Source organism: Pyxicephalus adspersus, chromosome 9 (assembly GCF_032062135.1).
Source record: "Pyxicephalus adspersus chromosome 9, UCB_Pads_2.0, whole genome shotgun sequence".
In the NCBI taxonomy this organism is placed as follows: Eukaryota; Metazoa; Chordata; class Amphibia; order Anura; family Pyxicephalidae; genus Pyxicephalus; species Pyxicephalus adspersus.
Window position 1 is genome coordinate 61,598,387 of NC_092866.1, and position 21,362 is coordinate 61,619,748.

General features: G+C 41.3%; 1 protein-coding gene across 1 annotated transcript; it reads right to left on the bottom strand.

Moving 5' to 3' along the window:
* Positions 1-2,875: 2,875 nt before the first annotated feature.
* RNF141 (ring finger protein 141) lies at positions 2,876-21,126 on the bottom strand. Its single transcript, XM_072422258.1, has 6 exons — positions 21,009-21,126; positions 15,833-16,027; positions 12,131-12,239; positions 10,921-11,105; positions 8,724-8,831; positions 2,876-7,310 (listed from the first exon to the last, which is right to left on the bottom strand). The coding sequence occupies exons 2-6, from the start codon at positions 15,967-15,969 to the stop codon at positions 7,154-7,156; spliced, it is 696 nt and encodes a 231-aa protein (XP_072278359.1). The 5' UTR covers positions 15,970-16,027; positions 21,009-21,126; the 3' UTR covers positions 2,876-7,153.
* Positions 21,127-21,362: the final 236 nt, after the last annotated feature.

Below are 21,362 nucleotides of genomic sequence, written 5' to 3' on the forward strand. Positions count from 1 at the left end.
TTTAAACCTCCAGCCAACCATAAATACCAGTAACTGTCAAAATTATTTTTCTTCCTTGCAACCACAGCAACTGTATACTTTTTGTAGTCAAGGTTTTCCACAATTGTCCTGTATTTGGCTCTCTTCTCCACTAGCAGTCAAGTTACAGGCAGTTTGTTATCTGGCATATGGCATCCTCATTAGTGGCTTTTATTAAATTGGAGAGGTTTATCTTTTAGAGAATTGCCAAACCTAAAAAGTGGCAGGGGTGGTGTTTTTTTAGGCAGGCATGGGTATTAGAGAATGGTTAGATGCAACTCCAGCTTTAAAGAGCAATGCTCCTGTTACTCATGGGTGGGGAAAGAGCAGCACACATGCTGCAGACAGTCCCATCATTGGCTTATTACTGAAAAAACAATGATTAGACAAAAGTTCCTATATGAAACTACGCCCCATCCCCCAACCCAAGATCAGTCAACTGGCCTATCAAAACATGAAACGTCTCCAGATGGGTAGTCTACCATCTCAGATACATTGATGTCTTTTCTATAACACCAAGACTGGTCAGGGCATTTTTTGTAGGGGATTTTAATAAAAGGATGAAATGACCATACTCATTAGAACAGATGAGATTTGCAATATATGGGTGCTAAAAATTCATGGACATACCTGATATTGATTGCTCAGAAGTCAACTTCTGATATCTAAAATTAGTAGGTCAATGGTGAAACCAATTAATCGTATTATGGTTGGGTTCCTATAACAAAGGAATTGAATATCTGTTCTGGTATGGGTATTGACTCTCGATAATGGGGGGAGAATGTGTGTTGTTTGTTACCAGAAATTCAGGAAACAACTTGACATATTGGAAGATGTCTACTATTGTCTTGGATGTTGTTGACTTTCCTGCATGGATGAGTAGAGGGATTTTAATGCTGTTTTCTGAAATACACATGTAAAAATAATCAGCCCAAAGCAACCGTTACCAAACTGAAATTCCAATTTATAGACAATCTACTACCAAAATAAAAGGTCCACCTACATTGCCCTTTATACTCACCTATATCAGGGAAAAAATGAATTTTATTTACCTTGCCCCAATTCCCATTCTGCAAGTCCCTCTGCAGAATGTGTGGATCTGGGTAAATCAAGAGCAAAGATCTAACTGAAGAGATGCAGTTAAATATTATGGAATTCACCTTTCCTGCATCAACTAAGCACTAAATGTTTAGATTTCGATGAACGTTGAATCACTGGAAGTCTTAATTTCTATGCTGGGGAAAAAGGTGACATATTGATCTCCTGAATACAATATGGCAGCCCTCTTACGAATCTTCCAGGACTAGATCCATAACAAGTCCATTTATACAGAGAACGTTAGAACCGAAAGTAAAGTATGAACCGCCTTGTTACCAGACGCGTTTCGCCTTTTGGCTTCATCAGGGTATTGAATTAAAGTACAGCTGTGTTCAATGTAGTTGCCAGTAAGTAAGTATACAGTACGGGTTCAATGGATTAAAGAGATTGTGATCTGGTTAGTGGCTGCTGGACAAACAACTATTGGTGCTTAATCAAAGGTGTAACACATCCTTCTCCTAGATCTAGGGAAAATAAAGGTATTTGGTGTCCCAGAATGAGTGATGAGTTTTAGGAGATAGGTGGAGATGATGATCCACAGCGTTGTGCAGTATACAGCCTACTTACGGCTCTAACGTTCTACGGTTAAATGATTGAATAGTTGCTATCGGTCTAGAAATATTCATTCTAATCACATGCTAACTCCAAATAGACACGGGAAAATATTTCTTTACTCTACATGTAATGTTGACATGTGATACTTTGATCTGAACAAATATATTAGTTCGATACTTGAAAGCCAAAACCTTGTTCTTGTTTCTTTCTTTGATTTATATATTTTGCTTATATCTAAAGGGGCGGCTATAATATAAATAATTACTATATAGGTAGTGGTTGGTAGTGTGTGACTTTTAATATATGTTTTAATATCAATCATAATAAAAATAGATAAAAAGTAGGGTTAATATTTTTCCACAGCTTCCACCCATTGCACCTAGGTAAGGGTGACATCATGCTCCTCCTAGCCATAATATTCAGCCACCCTATAAAACTTTAAATATTATCCCATTTCAAAGTACCGTAATATATTTACATAGCAACCTCGGTTTTCTCATCATGGTAGATTAGTTAAAACAAAACCAGGAAACTGTTCTATAAGCCCCCATTATTTTTGCAATAGATACTTACAGGTGGAATGAGGATAAGCCATGGTGCACATACTTGTCAGGTGGCCCTTACATTAAATTGGGGAAAAGTTGCTTCTGCTTTTCCAAATCAGATCTATCGTCCACGTTTCAGGTTCACGTTTATGTAATTTTATGAAATTTAGTGCATTCATTGTTAGCAGCATTAGACTACAGGCAGAGATTACCAAACGATTCCACTGCTTAACTAATACCACACTGGACCAATCATCACCCTTGGAACGCAAGCAGCACAATTAGCCTAATGATCCTTTCTCTCTGCAATGCCCCTATGGCCAGGCAAGTTTTACTATCAGAGTTTATGTATAAAAATGCCCAAAGAGTAGATGAGTTTTGTCTCCAGATTTTGTAATATTTTTGACAGCCATCCCCCTACCCAACACAAATAGCTTTACCAGGCAGCTCACCCCTAAAAGTGCATCTGACACTTCTGGGTGGAATTAATTGCACCACCAGGCCTCCCAGGAAAAAGAGCTTGGGGGCTTGAAATGCCCCCAAAATTGCATTTTTTTTCAATGGGTTATAATGCAGCAATCCTCATAGGGTTTTAGACTTCCATCACTAGTGCAACGGCAAACATTGTTTTTTTTTTTCTTTAGGCAGATTCACAAAACTTCACATGGAAAAAAGAAGCTTTTTAATATTACTAAATATTCCATGGATGAGTACATTATTGGATGAGTACATTATTGGATCTGTGTGACTCAGTTCATTACAAAACTACATAGCAGACGTAAACAGAGATTTGTTGAAAGTACTGGGAAGAGAAGGTTTATTGAACACTAAAGTGCTATTTATAGGAAGATCAGTGTACAGACATCGGATTGTATACATAAATAAAGCACAATATACCGGTCAGTAGTGTTTTAGAAAAAAATAAAGAAGTCACCACACCGCACCACCACCCACACTTCCTCAGGAACACCGACTTCTGAGTGCCGACCCTGTACGGTTTATTCTTCCATCCCTCTGCTCTATATCGCCACCTTCCTTCTATTCTCCCTCACAGCTCTGCCATCTGCCCCTGCTATCACAGACTATGAACTCAATAGATAAAGCACCATGTATTATAAACTATGGCAAAATAGGCTTTTAAAAATGCTGTCTCCTTTTGTTTCTCATCTGTTATTACATCTAAAGGCTACCAAACTTCTCTCCCCTTCAGCATCACTTGCACATCATTTGTCCAAAGTTGGCAACTGTGGATCATGTCTGTGCATTAGGCGGCACGACATGTGACAGGGTGACAACCCGCAACGTTTTCACCCTATAACAGGAAGTGCCTGAAGAGGGACCGCAACAGTAGGATTACCAGTGATTGTTTTAATGAAAACTGCAGACTTTTTAAAAGAAAAACATTTGAAACAACGGCGTCTTGCTTCTGTATTTAAGTGTAATTCCTGCTACATATCGCCGTAATCATCATAAAACAAACACACAGCATTAAAAAAAAAAAAACTTATTGCTAATGAGAATTTTCCAAAAATATTACCCAGTGATAAATAAATTATTGGAAGCAGGCTAGTGGACCGGTTAAAGTATAATTGCTTTGGATGGACACAAGTGGTGCGAGCATCCACCCTACCTCTGCTCTCCCTCTGCACCTCCATGAAGGTAAATGATTGCTCAGCTCCGTCCATTTCTTGGGCCAGGACTTGCTGCTGTCTTCACAGCAGAAAGGAAAATGCTGCACAAGGCGTGAGACTCCCTCGCTGGCTGCTATAGATTCCACTTGCTGCCATCTTGCCAAATCCAACGCGGGATTGGGGATCTGGCAGTCATGTGACACCAAAGCCTATACAACACAGCAACAACTCAAACTGAAATACCAGAAGATACACATAAATCTTACCAAACCACAAAGTCAAAAATTCAAGAAATACTTTCTTAAAATGATTAGAACTGGCAGTTTTCTTTCTCCTTTTAAATCCTTTAAATATTCAGCATCAGGCAAGGCCTTATTGTAGCAAGGAGACAGGCGATGTCCCTTCTGCAATAAGCATTCTTACCTGCCTGATCGCCCTCCTTTAGTCAAAATACACGTGCAGATCAGAGCACATCCCAGCTTCCCTGGAGCCGGGACTGCATAAACTTCCATGCTCCTGCGTGGTAGTTACATCTTACCGGCTCAGCCAATCAAGATGGCCCAAGATCAGAATGCGGAAGACAAGAAGAGAGAAAGTGATGGCGCCCACGATGAAATGGGGACAGGTGAGTATTCACAACGTTCAGATCAGCTTTAATTTTTTTCAAATTTTATTTCAGATATTTTCATCTTAAGGTCAGCAAAGTTTTTCTCATCCCCTGATCCCTAAAAAGTCAACTGCTTGCGATTGGAAATACCCTGCACTATCATATTCTGACCTAATATTGTCCAATAGTCCCAAACTTTTGCCATCACTATTCCTACAATAAAGACCCCACAGTATTCTGCCATATACTGGAAAGGTCACTAGGGGGTGCTATCGTATGTTTGTTATACCAACCCAAAAAAATGTCAACTCAGCTGAAAAAAAAAAAAAAAGACAACAAATTAAAAGGGGTCTATTATAAATGCTTTTACCCAGGAGCCACACAAAGTATGTAAATCTTGGGTGAAAACATCAATATAAATAGACTGACATCTACAAAGTAGTTTTATCCATGAGAAAATCTGTAAAAACTAAACTTAAAAAAAAGCACCACTGCCTCCAGAACTGAACCCCCCCCCCAAAAAAAAAAAAAATCAATATTATGAAACATAGATAGGTTAAGAAAACTGCACTTCAATACACTCGGCAGATCTGGAGATACCCATAGTGGATTTGATGAGATGATCAACTTTTTCTGCAAAAGTCAAGCTTGGCCCCACCTCTTCCTGCCACCTGAGCCTGCCCATTGGTCAGGATGGGTAATCTTTGTAACCAACAGGGATGCTAGAAAGGCAACATTGGTTGAAGCCGTGCTTGATTTAAGGAAAACCTTGCACTAAAATGAAAAGTTTATGTGGCTTTCTTGTTTAATGCAGCTTTTGGGTGGGAGAGGGATGAGATCTCAGGACTCCCGCCCTGCGGCTGTGCTGCGTCCTAGAGCTGTATAAATCTCAGGACTGGAAGGCCAGAAATACAAATCCTTTGGCATGTGAAGCAGCTCTCAGATACGTATTTCATCCGAATATTTAGTAGTTTTCCTGGAGTTAAGCTTTACATTTTTTTTTTTTTATTTCATTAATAAAAACATCTTTGTTTTAAAGCTATATACAGTATTCACAGAGTGCAAGCAAACTGATTCGAAATCCTAACTATTAGGAGTGATGACAAATGCAAAGTCCACCACCCACCTGCCATATTGTATACTGCAATATGAGGCGTAGGCATTGTTATCTCTGGGAATTCACAGGTCACCGATGTGGAGGGTGGCACTCCTCACTATAACAAGAATGAGAATCTAAATTTAAGAGGGGCTCCCCAACCACCAGCTAGTAGAATGATCGGCATAGCTATAGGTGATTATTCACTGATGGAACATATAATAAATATTGTGATAATAAGCAAGCCAGTGGAAAAGGAGGGGTATGGAGATCTAATCTGTGTGAGATAACATGTGTACACACAAAACAACATTACTGCTAAAGCTTTAGGATTTATATGATTGTGTCATCAATAAGAAGTCCAAATGATATCCTTGGGCCAGACAAGGGGCGCAGACAGAAGGGTTGAAAGGCAGTGTGGCAATCACCATCCAATGGCACTATATCAGCCAAGGGGGCCATTGTATCGCATAGGAAGGTGAAGTGCTGGTGGTCAACTGATCACAGACAGGGATATATTGTGGCAAACGTCTGTGTGGTGGGCACACATGTGGGGTACCAAATGTTAGCTAATCCCACTGCGCCAGCAAGGAAGATGGGTGCTGATGCTCAGCCAGTTGGCTAGGAAGAAAAATTGTGCCAAATGTTTCACAAATGCACTATGCCAGGCAAGGAAGTACTGTGCCAGACAACAAATTATTATTAGACAGGATTCATATAGCGCCAAACATATTACACAGCGCTGTAGCAAATTGTTCTAACCAATGTGGGGTTTAAGTTGTTGGCATGATGTGTGGGGACACATCATGCCAGCCAGAAAGTCATCCACTGAGCTGCAAAATTTCTTACAACCAGGCGACAGATCCCTTTCACCCACCTTCATTGCTGTCCACCACAGCCAGGTGAGGGTTGCTCCTTTAGCGGAGAATTAAAGGAGGCATCCCCTATATAAATAATATATTTAAAATTCTGGGTAAAAAAAACCTAAGGCCATCCAAAAACGGATCCAATTACATAATCAAGCGTATGCTTCCAATATCTCTCAGTAACTATCCCAATTCAAATGCCCCATGCATTTCAATGCCAAAAAAATGGCATCACGCTGTTGTATTATAACGTGCAATAAAAGGTGACAAGAAGAGAGGGGGGGCGGTGACTCTCATGAAATGGGCTGAAATCTCAACACTGGAGATATAAAAAGAATATGGGAGACTCAATTTGCCACTGTATCAGTTCCCAGTGGAGAAGACCTTTACATTATAAATAAGCATCATCGTGGTAAGCCGGTGAGGGTGCGTCGTCCTATTAAGTCCTCTCCACCATGAACAGGCGCAACAAACACACAAAAAGTCCCAGTGTAGCAGTAGTGTGGGAAGCCACTTGCGTCTGCTGAATGAAATGAATGTAGATGCTTTCAGAGATGGCAAGCAATTCCTTTTAAGACTGTTCAAGTCAATGGTTGGGCCCTATGTCCGCTGCATGTTAATGACAGCTCCGTTCACCCAGAGATGAACGTCATTCGCACAGAGAAGGCCGAGCTAAGGGCACGCTCAGAACTCGCCTGTATGAGCCCTCAGCAATTGCTGGAAGAGTCTACGGAAGGTCAGAACAAGGTGTCATTGGGCTGCCCAACCTCATCTGCCAGGTTCAGTATGTAGTTAGCCACGTCCTCTTTAGTCGGGGCTTCAGACACCACCCAGGAGTCATTCACTCCGGTCACCTGCAGGCGGCAGATTGGGCAGTTACGATTCCGGTCGCTCCTGTTGGGGAAAATGTTCTGGTTACAAAACACATTTTTATTAGGCCAATAGGCTTCCAGCAATATAATATTTAAAATTTTAAGAGCACCTGTCACATTCTGGTTTATAGTCAGGTTAGGCTATACACCCCCAAGAAATATGGCCACTAAGGGAGGAACTTACAAATTTGTCATTATTGTTTTTAAATAACAGGATTTATAAAGCGCCAACATATTACGCAGCGCTGTAAATTAAATATGTGAAAAGATTCTACATAGAAATTAGAAGGTTATACAGCCATTACTTTACACTGTGTAAATATTAACAGAAAAGATCTCAGGAGTACAATATGTATACATTATAAGTCTGACCTCCAGCCATCTTGCATAGTTGTACCGGCTTCTCTCCAGGACTAAAATTCTTCTGACAAAATACATTAGAAGCTGCAGAAAGCCAGAGAAAGCCCACCTAATTTCCTAGCTGGACAATATCCAGCATCAGTGTTCTCCCCAGCCCCTTTTAGCTGGGTGCACCACCCGGCACTTTTCAGTAACCACCCAGCTGTTTCTGGGTGGGGACTGAAAAATTAGGTCACAATACAGGGAGTGCCACTCACTTACAGCTTCTTCATACCCAGCTTAACCTCCCTAGCATTCTAATTCCATTCAAATTTCCATGCAAAAAGCGTTACTTTTTTTTTGCATGGAAATTTATTTTACATTGTAGGCTATAATTTGCGCGGCATTGCGCGGCTGGAGATCAGGAGAGCAGGACGTGTCCCCAGGACCTGCGGGGACCAGCAGGATGACGGGGGATGACAACAGAGCAAGGTAAGTGGTGTTTTTTTTTTTTAGGTTAAAGCAACCCCAAGTGTGACTCGGGGTTACTGCTATTTGCAGGTAAAATCCACCTCAGGAATAACGCTAGGGGGGTTAAAAAAAAATATTCTGGGGAGAATACTGTAGCGTTATTAAGTCTTTTCCTTTCCTATGCATGAAAAAACAGCCTGCATAATAGGAACAGCCACTCATAAAGGTTGACATACAGACAGCCCATAGGGCTGAGGGCTCACGAAAGGAATTCTGATAGTTGTACATAACAGCACCCTGCCTGTACAGCATACAGAAGCCCAGAAGTGACCACTAAATCTAAAAAAAAAAAGGGCAGGACTGGCCTAACAGGCGATGACTTTCATGCAGCTGACTAGCTGGAACATATATTGCAATATATGTCAATCAGATCTTGGACAGCTCTGTTTCTAGAAAAGTCCAGGGGGTTAACAAGCTAAAGATGAAGTAACTACTAGTTACTTAACATAAAAACACTTATCTGATCTGAGTCAAAAAAACATTTTCTAAGAGTTCCTGACATCTTTGTTGTGTGTAATATAACAAATCTGCCTGTTACCGCAGGTCACATGACATGGCACCTCACCATTTGTCAATGCATTTCTGGCAGAAGCTGTGAGCACAGGGCAGGATGAGATCAGCGCGCCCGTCCATGCAGATGCAGCATTCCTCCTCGTCTGTAAGTTGCTTCACCCTGCCACACAGGAAGAGCAAAGTCAGGTCATTAGATCATATCATACTCTACCAACGGATGTTAATGTAACATAGAAGTATGGACAGATGACAGTAGAAAAGGCCTTTAGCAATACAAATTCAGATAATGACCCTGCAAATGTGTTGGAAATATTGTAGTAAACAAGATTTGTACTGAATATATTTTATATAATATACAAATGAGCCCCTGGGAAACTCAACAAAAAGATTAGTTGTCAGTATAAGTAATAGAGGCTCTATGGAGATAATAAACAAAGGCATGGGTCCAAAGGCAGGCCTACCCACCATTTGATTCCACATGGGCTACATGAACCCCCCCCCCTTCACAATGTACCCCACATGGATAAAAGGCACATCTCATCCTACCTCCCATTTACCATGGACCACAGGAAGCACCTTCCTGCACTACATCTCACATGCTGCACCACCGCTGGTAGCCTTTACACCACCAAATCCCACATATAGAGCACAATAAGCCCCTTCCCACTCTCATAAGCAGCCCCCACCTCACGCATGATTCAACATGGACCATCCCGCACCCGCCCCCAGTCCAGCGCAGGGCACAGTCGGCCCCCAGTCCCGCGCAGGGCACAGTCGGCCCCCAGTCCCGTGCAGGGCACAGTCGGCCCCCAGTCCCGCGCAGGGCACAGTCGGCCCCCAGTCCCGCGCAGGGCACAGTCGGCCCCCAGTCCCTCAACATATTTCAAAGGCTGCCCTCTCCTTTCATTGCATCCAACGTGAACCACAGGCCCTTAAAACTTAAACCTAAAGTTTTACTACAAACCTAATTGAGGTGACTCCAATCATTCATGAGCCTGTACACCTTCCACAAACTTACAGTAAGGCCAAACTTGTGCCATTCTGTTAAACAAGTGTTTAGAGGAACATCTCTATCGCTTTCAGGTTAACAATAAAAGGTTGCCAGGAAAAGGCTCTTGTAAAGAACAATAACCAATGGTTGCTGTGTAAATATGTGAAGCTTGGCTCCAGGCCGAATTGATTTCCTTTTGGCTCTTTTTCCTCAAATCAGATGGATGTGACAGATTAGCTGTCATTAAACGTCATCAGCTGGAAACTGCAGGATGAACTTGTTATCCCCTACAGAACTCTCTCTATTCTCCAGATCCCATCCAACATAAACAGAGAAAGAGAGGACAGGGCAGCCCAGGAAAGGTTCATTGTAAACAGGCCGAGTCCAGGCAGACATGTACTGCACTCAGTACACAGCTGTGTTTACAGGAAGATTAGGGTAGAACAGTCTCATGGTGGCAGGGACAGAAAGGCAGCACCTTTTTAGGTTCCCATATGCCCCAGATTGTTATCAGATAATATAACAATTATTTCTTATTAAACAGTATTTATATAGCACTGACATGCTATGCAGCGCTGTACAAAGTCCATAGTCATGTCACTAGCTGTCCCTCAGAGGAGCTAACAATCTAATGTCCCTTCCATAGTCATATGTCATTAACACAGTCTAAGGTCAATTTTTGGGAGAAGACAATTAACCTAACTGCATTTTTTAGAATGTGGGAGGAAACCAGAGTACCTAGAGGAAACCGAAGTGCCTAGAGGAAACCCACACCCAGGAAGAACATGCAAACTTCATGCAGACAGTGCCCTGGCTGAGATTCGAACCTGGGACCTAGAACTGAAGGGCAGAGTGCAAAGTTCTGAGCCACTGTGCAATTTTTTTTTAATGGCAATCATATGAGAAAATGTTGCAGGATGGATTACATGTCCAACCTATACCCTACTGGACGGACTATTGGGCTTGTCAGGATTTTGCTGTTTGCTGGAACAAATATATGCGTGTGTTTGTGTGAACAGATTGTAATATGGTTTGAATATACAATTCTTTTCGGGCTTTGATAATTTAAGACATTAGGTGGTCTGCGTGCATGATATTTGCAGTGTCTTAAAAAATTGACTGTGTTTGTTGTATTGCTTTCCTATTGTATTAAAATGTGATTGCTAGTTTACCTGGTACTTAATCGATCCCAATTTGGTGTTTGTGTGGTCACCTTGATGCAACAAGAACAGGAACATAAATAAATGAATCTACTTACTTCCCCATTAGGATGCTTGCTTGGCAGGAAGACACGGATGAGAGGTTTTCAGCGTTCTCCTCGGCTCCGGAGCTGCTCTGGGCGAAGATGCTGTCTGCATGACTTGTGATTTCCTTGTAGAGCTGGATGAACTGGTAGAGGTTCATGATTCGGGACACTTCTACAATGCCAGTGGTTTTATTAATCTGGAATGCAGATAAAAAAAGAAAAAAAAGTTTCCAAGTGCAAATAGGATCTGTAAAATGACACCATGGATTTTCTATGAAAGATTTGTATTTGGTCCGATTTTTTTTTATTTTTTTTTATGGATGCCTCTTCAAGCCGACAGTCAGAACTACAGAGCCATTCCTATCTACTGCCCAATGTCATTCCAACAGCTCTCAGCTCTTGGGTCTGAACGGTATCAAAACCAGAGCTCCTTAACCAGTTGCTCCCCTTCCTTCTGGCTTTCAAGCTCCATTATTTATTAGGGTACAATGGAATTACCATTTGTTTTGTAAAACAAAATTAATAAACCTATGCTGAAATTTCAATTCAGTTGCCTTTAGTTCTCATGTACCTGTTTATTCTACTTCAGTGCAGTTATGAAAAATATTTCCAATTCAAAGTCACTTACTCCAAGACTCAGTCAGACTGTGGCAAATCTGGACTGGCCCCTACAGCTACTCCCGTCTCGCTTGCTGGCATTATGCTTGTGCCCCTGAAATACATGCCCAAAGCTCGCAGAGGCATGGGCACAGAGCAAAGGGGCTGTGGTAATGTCATGTAACACAAATACCTTCTAAAAAAAACAGGTATTTTTTTTTAGCAATTTCAAAGAAATTCAATTTCAGAGATTCAGACACATTAGCAATGCTGATCCAATAGGCTCTTTGCAGCATTTACTAGTATACTTAGTGCATCAACAAGGAGACTTTAGGGGAGTTTTCAGCTGCAACTCACAGCTCCATTCATCAAGGTAAAAATAAATGAGCCAGTAAAATATTTTTATAAGCCTAAGCATTTATAATAAAGGGTGTATAACTTACACAAGCCAAGAAATGATTTGTTTTTCCAGCCCAAGCATTGTAAATACATGGTAATAGTGTGCAATCAAAATCAGATTCCCCCTCTTTAATATATATATATATATATATATATATATATATATATATATTAAACCATAGTCAGTTTTCCATGCATGAACTGAATGATCATGAGCTGCACCCACCTTCGTACACAAAACACGCACAACCACTTTCCAGAGAGCAGACGTGTCCGATCCTGGCTGCACTTCAAACAGGAGATGTTTGTCCTGTCCCGAGGCCAGCCTCGCCGTCCTGAGATAAAGGAAATGAAATCAATTGAATCATTGCAGAGGAATCCCTCAGATAAACACAATGTTTCTGGTAAATTGTCTGTCCGATCACATTGGTTACAGACTGTCCCTAGGACTTTGCTATCCGCCATCAGAAAGGAAACACATGACAAACCAGAGAAGACTGCAAAATCTCCAATTATTAACACTAATTTGCTTAAAGTGTACCGGTCAGTATTTTTACACATTCTTGACAGGTTACAAAACACAACACAATATGGTTTTACAAAATAGCTCCTTTTTCCCATTAAATGGCTTCATTGGGGTCCAGTCATCCACTGCCTAGGCTGAGATGAGATCATTAATCTGCTGCAGGCAGGATGAACTATTTCCTTAGTTTCTTCTCCTCCAGTGATCAGACTGCAACATTGTAACTTTGTAGCAAATCACAAGGTGAAAAGCTGCTGCAGGTGCTGATCTGTGTCAGATAATTAGGAATGAAGCGAAGAAAGGCATAGACAATGGGATTTACATGATTGTATCATCTTTGAATTGACATCTCAACCTCAGAAACAGATGATAACCTGGATAATATCAAAACAAATGTAGCTTAATCCTTCAAGGGTAAAAATCATATAAAGGCATTGTCAGAGGGAGTACTGTGATCCCTGAGCGAGAAGATAAAATATCCTAACTGAATGCACTAGCTACTAAAAAATTTGCTGGTCCACTTTAACCCCCCTAGCATTCTAATTCTGTCCGTATTTCCACACAAAAAGCGGTACTTTTTTTTGCATGGAAATGTATATATAATCTATAATTCTTAGGCATAACTCTATAACTGACTATCACACAGGGAAGCTGTTTTACAATCACGTGGCTCAGCTGCGAGGTTATAGTGCGGTATTGTTTGTTTGAAGCCCCACATAAAACTGACTAAGGTAAACAACAATGAAACCGAAGAAACCATAAAAACAACTGAGCGTGATCTAAACTTGAAGCATATAATAGCTTGATTGCCATGGCCACCGGTCTGTTCCTCACCACTGATTTTAACATAGAGTGTTGCTGAAAATACAAGCATCAGATTTTCTCTCCTCTCTCATACAGGAAGCGGATATTTCGGCAAAACGCGTAGAGAACTAACCCAGAATGTACTCCCCATAGGGATACTCTGAAAAGAGAGGTTATTGCGTGTAATAATGGTTTTATGTAATGAGCGTTTTTTAATGTAAATATTAATAAAATACATGATACATGCTGATATTGGCCTATAAAATCCAGTTACAAAAATTGATGTTCTTCAATGAATATTCTTTCTTCTTAGGCATAACTCACCGAAATATGTCCAATATTTAATAAATGTAATAATAAACTTTAAAAAAACACAAAAATCTTAAATAAAAAAATAGTGAAACATGTAATATAACTGTAAAGTAACATGTATAATATATATATATATATATATATATATATATATATATATATATATATCATAAAGGTTTCTTTGTATTGTACTCAATACATACTTATAATACAATACAAGGGGTACTTCCTATTGTCCCTTAGAAGTAAGTGGTGTGTACTGTTAAGCCACCCTCTTTAATAGCAGTAAATTAAGAGAATTTGCTCTCTCTTTGCAATTCCCTTGGACTCAATACAGCTATTTTGTATTGAATCTAATACAAAATTATTTAAATTTCCCGACGTCCTGAAAAAACCCACGTCCTGAAGAAAGAAGACCTGTCCTGAGGAGCTGCAGGGACCAGAAGGGTGCCGGGGAACGCCAATGGAACAAGGCAAGTGTTTTTTTAATGTTTTAGCGACCCCGAATGTGACTCGGGATTACCGCTTTTTGCATGCAAAATCCACCCCGAGTTACACTCGGGATTATCGCTAGGGGGGGTAATTGCTGTAGGAGCCACTTGGCATTCCCTTTGGCTTATTGCAGTTTATGAATCACAAAAGTAGCAAAGGATTTCAAAGTTTGATGAAATCTTAATCGAGTATATAGTTGAAGATTGGGAGGTTGGCTTTTTGGCATACTGTATACTAAAGTTAGCGCACTGTACAGGAAGTCCCTACCGCCATCCCATCATGCCAGATGACAGCATGGCTCATCATGGATGAACATAGCAGGGAAAAGTTCTTCAAAGTTTTTTTCTTTGGTGTAGGTATACCATGATTAGATTTGACCATGCTCAAGCAACCTATCATTTTAAGGCTCTGCGTAGTTTTTGTTGGGGCTCAAATTAACTTTTGGTTTAAATAAGCTACTACAATTTAGGTTCATGGACCTGTCGCTCCCTATAAAGCAGTGGTGTCAGTGGTCGGGGGGGTCCCAACACAACCCCCAGTGAATAAGACTAAGCAATGCAAATCATATGCTTTCTATTGGAGAGCTCCATGTTAGACTGAGTAGGGGGAATGTTAGAGCTTTGCAGAGCACCCACTGCTTCAATACATAAGAGCCACAAGGCTCATTCTCTTTAGCATGCAGGCTTTTGTACGTAAGTGGTGCTCCCTGCCTGTAAATAATAGGAAAGGAGAGGCCGACACCATCTGCTTCTGGACTAATAACAGGTATTTTTCTGCAGTTACAGCAGGGGATAATGTGCTTGTATAAGAAGTGTTTATTTGTCCTTTTCTAATTTGCCTTGTCAAACCCAGGGTAAATCTACCGCCTGCTGCAGTGCCACAGATGGAAGGTGACCTAAAGATTCCCATTAGCTGAAACAAAACACCTACATTAGGAGACACTTGAACACTGGACAGAACCAGAATTTCAGGTTTGCCTTTAAGTGGGAACAATCTGCCTTTAGGATTAGACCATTCAGCATTATTTAGGGCAGACAGCTGTTTCATGTGTACACAGCGAGGGTGTGACATCACACCGCGTGACTCAGAGAGGAGTCATCTGATAGTACAACGCTCCCCTATGCCCGGCAGTCATGTGATCAGGAATGAAGGGATACACGGGATGGACTCTGGAACCAAACACAGGACCTGTAATACATCGGGTCAGCTGTGTGTGCAGGAAAAAAAAAAAAAAAGATCCCTTGTTTTATCATAAACCTTACTTAGACGGCATTTATTTTGCTGTAGGGGGAATTCTGTTGGGGGGTCCTGATGGTGACAACCGTTGGTAATATGTAATAAAAAGACCACTTGTAGTCTCCATCTGAAGCCTGCATCACAGTGTGACAACGCAAAAGCCCAATCAGAAGACAGAGAAAGAGTCTTATCACTCTCAATAGAAAGGGTCCAACCAAGGACCCTCCTGGCTGGATCCTCATTTATATTTGAAGCTGAAAATATATTAAAAATGAAAAAATTAAAATGATCTTGGTATTTATATTGAAAATGAAATAGGCTCATGTCTTCTAAATCAGGCTGGGTCTTCTGTGCAGAGTCTATTTAGCCGGTTCACAGGAGAAGCAGCTATAGGAAGCTATAGGATGGTGACTGACATGTAAAGATAATGAAATTAAATGCTTATGCAGCAATTATCATTCTTATACCAAGTTTTCTTTTCTATGACTAGACTTCCTAGCAGTGGACGTGCTGCTCTCCTATGTAAGGGTCACGTATGAGTGATATATAGTCGACTCTTACACATCATTGAGCTCAGCGACTCGCCCCAGGAACTCCTCGTACGTCAGGAAGCCGCTCTCACGCACCAGGGTCACATGCTTGGCGACCTTCTCAGGAAGTTTGTTGATCGCCGCCTGGCTGGACAGCTGATGGCCCATCGCTGGGGCTTAGCTGGAACACTTTAGCGCACAATTCAGGTCTTGCTTACAAGGGGTCCTGGAAAACAGGAAAAACAATTAAAGGGTCCATCATACAATAAGTATAATTAAAAAAACTGATTTGGATATAATAATTCAAATTCATATGTTTCGAAGGTGCTGCATTGAAAGGTAATGCTTTTAATAATTTAGATGTTAGATTGGATATAAACCTTGTAAGGAAAAATTGATTAAACAACGATACGGGATTCTTTGTTGATCAATGATCACAGTCTTGCATCAAGCAGTACAAACCAAGAGGTGGCGGATTTCTGAACGATATTCGATCAGATTTGTAGTGATGATGAATTCACCGAGGTAAAAGCCAATGATCAGTATCAGATAATGAGCATTGTATGGCGTTAATGCAAGCCAATGATTAATATTGGATATTGATCATTTGCCCGATCATGCAATCTAACAGTGTACAGTGATCTCCCGTTGCCCTTTTTTCTAGGCACACCACCCGACACTTTTCAGTAGGCAACCGGCTGTTTTTGGTGGTCACTGAAAAGTTGGGTCACAATACGGGGCCACCACCCGCCTACAGCTTCTTCCCATACAGCTTTCTGATGAGGATTCTGGTGTATCATCCGCATTACTCTGGCTTGCCTGAGCCTCTGATTAGTAACCCAACCAACCTAGTTCCTTCCTAAACTCAGTGTTCACACATCACGGATCTAAAAGTTCCACCTTAAATATGTGCCACCAGGCAAGGCATTATTAAAGAACTGGACAGGTGATTTCCCTTCTGCAATAAGCATTCTTACCTCCCTGATCACAGTGCGTTGGATGCAGAGATATGGCCAAAGATTGGAATGAGGAAAAGAAGAATGATGAAGAAGAAGGTGGCGTTCACCGAGGGAACAGGGGCAAGTGAGTATAAGAAAGAATGAAAGACATTTTGATCAGTTTATGGCTAGAACAGGAAATATTTGTATCACCCTAACGAGGAACAGAAACATAACAGAGGTCCAGACTATTAAAAATGGTTTTAGCTTGAGCTGGGTTCAGGGTTCTTTGATCAGATGATCAGTAATCTTAATAATAGATAAAAAAGGGTATTAAAACAAAATCTGGGATATAAAATAAATATATTTTTATTCTTTTTACATAACAGGGTTACGTGCTGTGTAATTACATGGCAGATTACATCACACTATTAATCCGAATCCTTTTCTATGTATGTCTTGGAATAACACGGATCTGTGAGCATTCCGTGACTCCATCCATGGAAGCTTGGTAATAACTGTTAAGAATAATGATCACCAATTACATAATAATAGCCTTCGTATAATAATGACAGCCTTGATATATTAATCATAGCCTTGACTACAGGACCTCCATGGCAGGATTAGCAAGAGAATTTATTGAAAGGGAAAGGAGTACTAAAAAGGACACAAACATTAAAGAATGGATGTACTTCTTTTTAGAGTTGAAATTGAACAATTATTGATTTTGTGATTCTTTGATCTCATATGTCTGTCTTTCTTAGATCTATGCAGTGATGAAGCATGGAACTGGTCTGCTTCATTGCAGGAGCTTCCTGTAATACAGACCGGTCACTGCTGCTCTCTCTCGATGTGCAGGGTGAACAGTCTTTTATCCGCCCCCTTCCTGTGATTTTCATCCATTTATATCCCTATTATTATTATTAATAAATAGAATTTATATAGCACCAACATACTATGCAGCACAGTACATTAAATAGTGGTTGCAAATGACAGACACAGGAGGAGAAGAGGACCCTGTCCAGAAGAGCTTGCAATCTAGGAGTGGGGTGTGGTTCCCAAAATTTTTGGAATATGGGAGGAAACCCACGCTAACACAGGGAGAACCTGCAAACTAGGACAGATAGTGTCCTGACTGAGATTCCAACCTGGGATCCAGTTATTAATATTAATAATATTAAAGAGGATTTATATAGTGCCCACATATTAGGGGTTGGGAATGACAGACAGATACAGACAGTGACACAGGAGGAGGAGAGGACCCTGACCTGAAGAGCTTACAATCTAGAATCTGGGGGGAGTAATAGACAATAGGAGGGGAGATGTGGCTATTGAGGAATAGAAGTTAGGTGCAATGCATTAATTTCAAAACTGATAGTGCATTGTAACAAAAATATTGCAGTGCCGGTATGTTGCCCACTATTGTCGAGATGCCAATGGCACCATATTGCATAGTGGTTTGCATGACCATTTTAGCGAATGCTAAAAATGTGAATCAGTCATAACACTGTGGGTGAAAGATCGCTATGGAACTTAAATTCCCATTGTTATGTTCCCTTGGGGTTTGGAATGTGTATCATCAGCACCATGCAATAAAAAGGAAATAGAATATTACAAAGTAATTCAGATCATGGAGCGTGTAATCATGTCTAATATAGATGTGCACATGATCGCCCCATGTGAATTTTTTTAAAGTTATGCAGAAAAGCAAAGAAAGATACAAAGAATCCTTTTTATGATGTGCCAGTATTTTATTCTAGATTATACCCCTACTATTAGGTTACATTGTTGGACTTCAATGTTCTCCATAGCCCAGCACACCACCCTGATGTCTATTGGGTGGTTACTGACAATACTAAAACAATGCAAAAGATATCTGTGGCAATACCTGGGAACACTAAGCTTGTCATGTGTTGCCCACTTTTGGAGAACCCACAGCTACTACACAACAACAAATTCTCGGGAGAACACTGCACTTGGATTTATTAGACACCCAAATTGGCATTTCGTTCTTTTTCTCTGTTCCCCATTCTAAAGCCTTACTAAAATCTTACAATAAGCATAGGGCCCAGAGGTAAGTGCTCTGGCCTTTGCAGTTCTAGGTCCCAGGTTTGGCCAGGACACTATCTGCATGGAGTTTGCATGTTCTCCCTGTGTTTGCATGTTCTCCCCGTGTTTGCGTGGGTTTCCTCCCAAATTCCAAAAACATGCAGTTGGGTTAATTGGCTTCCCCCCAAAATTGACTTTAGACTCTATTAAAGGCATATGACTATGGTAGGGACATTAGATTGTGAGCTTCTTTGAGGGACAGTCACAGACATGTATATAAATTTTGTACAGTGCTGCCTAATATGTCAGAGCTTTATAAATACTGTGTAATAATAATGATGATAGATGAACAAACAGGAGCTGTACAAACAAAGCCAGTCTGTTCTATGGTGAGGGGAGGACGAGTGAGAGGCACCCCTCTGTGTCTTCCTCCATAGCACTGAACAGAAGTTATTCCCGATCAGTCATTCTTCAAGCCGTGGCAGACTGATGAACGACATTGGGGGATGATGAGCATGACCAGCTTTTCTCATACGGCGATCATGCAATGCTTGTACGTAGCTTAACTTTTCAGGCTCTGTTGACACTGGCCATGAGGTTGCAATGCGGTTTCCGCTTCCTCATGCCAGGGAGCCGCTACCTTTGGGGAGACACTACATGTAGCTTCTCCCTGCGGCAGCTCCATACAGAATGGATAGGGGCGGTAGTGATCGGTACCAGTAGGGGTCACTGCTGCCAACTGTAAAATGTGCAAATGTTGGGTCTTTAAGAACCAGCAACTGACCAGCCGCGGGGAGTGGCGCAGGATGGCTTGATCCCGAAAATGTCTTATCCGGCCCATAAAGCAAGAGCAAACTCTGCTGCAGGTGCTCAGGATTTTCCATAAACAGCAAATATTTTCAGCATCCAAAGCACCACCTCCTTTCATCCCTACATCACTTCAATGGCCTGCCATGGCTGCTGTATTCTTCAATCTATTTTCTTCCAGGTTTGAGATCCTCGGCTATTGTCACTGGCCAGGTGGGGAAAGATGTAACCCAAGCGCATGTACACAACAACTACTTTACATCATCCTGTGTGCATGCGCAGCTCAGTGTACATCTTTGAGACTTCATAGGGATATTTCTATTAATGATCTCACACATGTGCAGTGATCAGCCACTGCTTGGTCACCCTCCTGCAGCCATGTGAGGCATTTCTAGGACAGCGCTCCCCATAGGTGCATGGGCAATGTAAATCTCTCTCCTCTCCATACCCTGGATACTGTGTTAGGTTTGGCTCAGACCCATAACCAGGTCATGTGATGTCTCACCTGTGGGCACCATAGGGGGTGAATAAGAGGGCTGTAGTGCGTACAAGCACTGGTTTATTGAGAACCCACACAGAGGCTGGGACTGTCGAGCATTCTGCAGAAAGAAACCTGGTCTGTGTACCTGTGGGGGGAGCAGTGGTCTCTCTGCTGAGGTCAGTCACACCCCTTCCCCATGGTATCAACGTTCTCCAGTCAGCAGGAAGCATGAGATCGGCACCATCCCTATACTCCTTATAGGTGCACCTACCTATACCACACATATATACATATCTTCATACCCATTAGGGGTACCTACCTATATCATATGCATTCATACTCTAGATTTACCTTCCTATTGCAAATCTATAATCATAACCTATAGATGAATCTACTGATTCTCAATATACACCCATACCCTTCAGATGTACCTACCTATCCCAAATATCTATTCATACCCATTAGGTGTACCTACCAATACCACACATATAGACATATCTTCATACACTATAGGTGTACCTACCTATACTAAACCTCCATCAATACCTTATAGGTGTACCTACCTATTCTAAATCTATATTCATATTTTATAGATGAGTCTACCTATCCCAAATATAATATCATGTCCATTAGGTGTACCTACCTATCCCAAACATGCATTCATACCCCATAGCTGTCCCTATTTGTATATATGTAGGTGCACCTATAGGATAGGACACCTGACATGTGTAATTACCTATTCTAGCCTCTATTTGTATACCTACTATTGCCCATCCCCCCATCTATATCTACCTACATGTACACACACCTGTGTATTGTTTGTGTATCATTCTCTTGACATGTACCTAATTATTAGTGTGTATTGTTCCCTCCATGATAGGTTTTTGGGCCCCGTACCCTGTGTGTGGCCCTTCCTTTATACGTGCACCTACCTCTAGCAGGGCGGATGACAACACTCAGGTAGGTCTCCATAGACACAAAACCAGGTCACGTGGTGTGAGAGCACAATCGCACACCCCTTCGCTCCCTCCGTCTCCGCTGTCACTGGAGGTGAGACGTCATTACCCAACGCAGCGCTGACACGTGACGTAAAAAAAACAGGCGCCATGTTTGATGTGGGCACAGCTTGCCAATACTGTTCTCTAGTAAAGTTATAAATAACTTTATGCTGTTTCTGTTTTCTACAGGTCACCTTCCTAACATATCTTTACTTTTTGGCTCACTGTGTTTCCACCTATTTTTCTACTGGTTCAGCCTTTGTCCCCCAATTTACCAATTGGCCTAGT

What these genes read in the sequence shown, in the direction of transcription:
- RNF141 (XM_072422258.1), bottom strand. Translation starts at nt 15,969, where the DNA reads ATGGGCCATCAGCTGTCCAGCCAGGCGGCGATCAACAAACTTCCTGAG. An exon ending in GTCGCTGAGCTCAATGATGT is followed by an intron (nt 12,240 to 15,832) that starts GTAAGAGTCGAC and finishes CCTTTATCTCAG; the next exon opens with GACGGCGAGGCTGGCCTCGG. An exon ending in GCAAGCATCCTAATGGGGAA is followed by an intron (nt 8,832 to 10,920) that starts GTAAGTAGATTC and finishes CCTGTGTGGCAG; the next exon opens with GGTGAAGCAACTTACAGACG.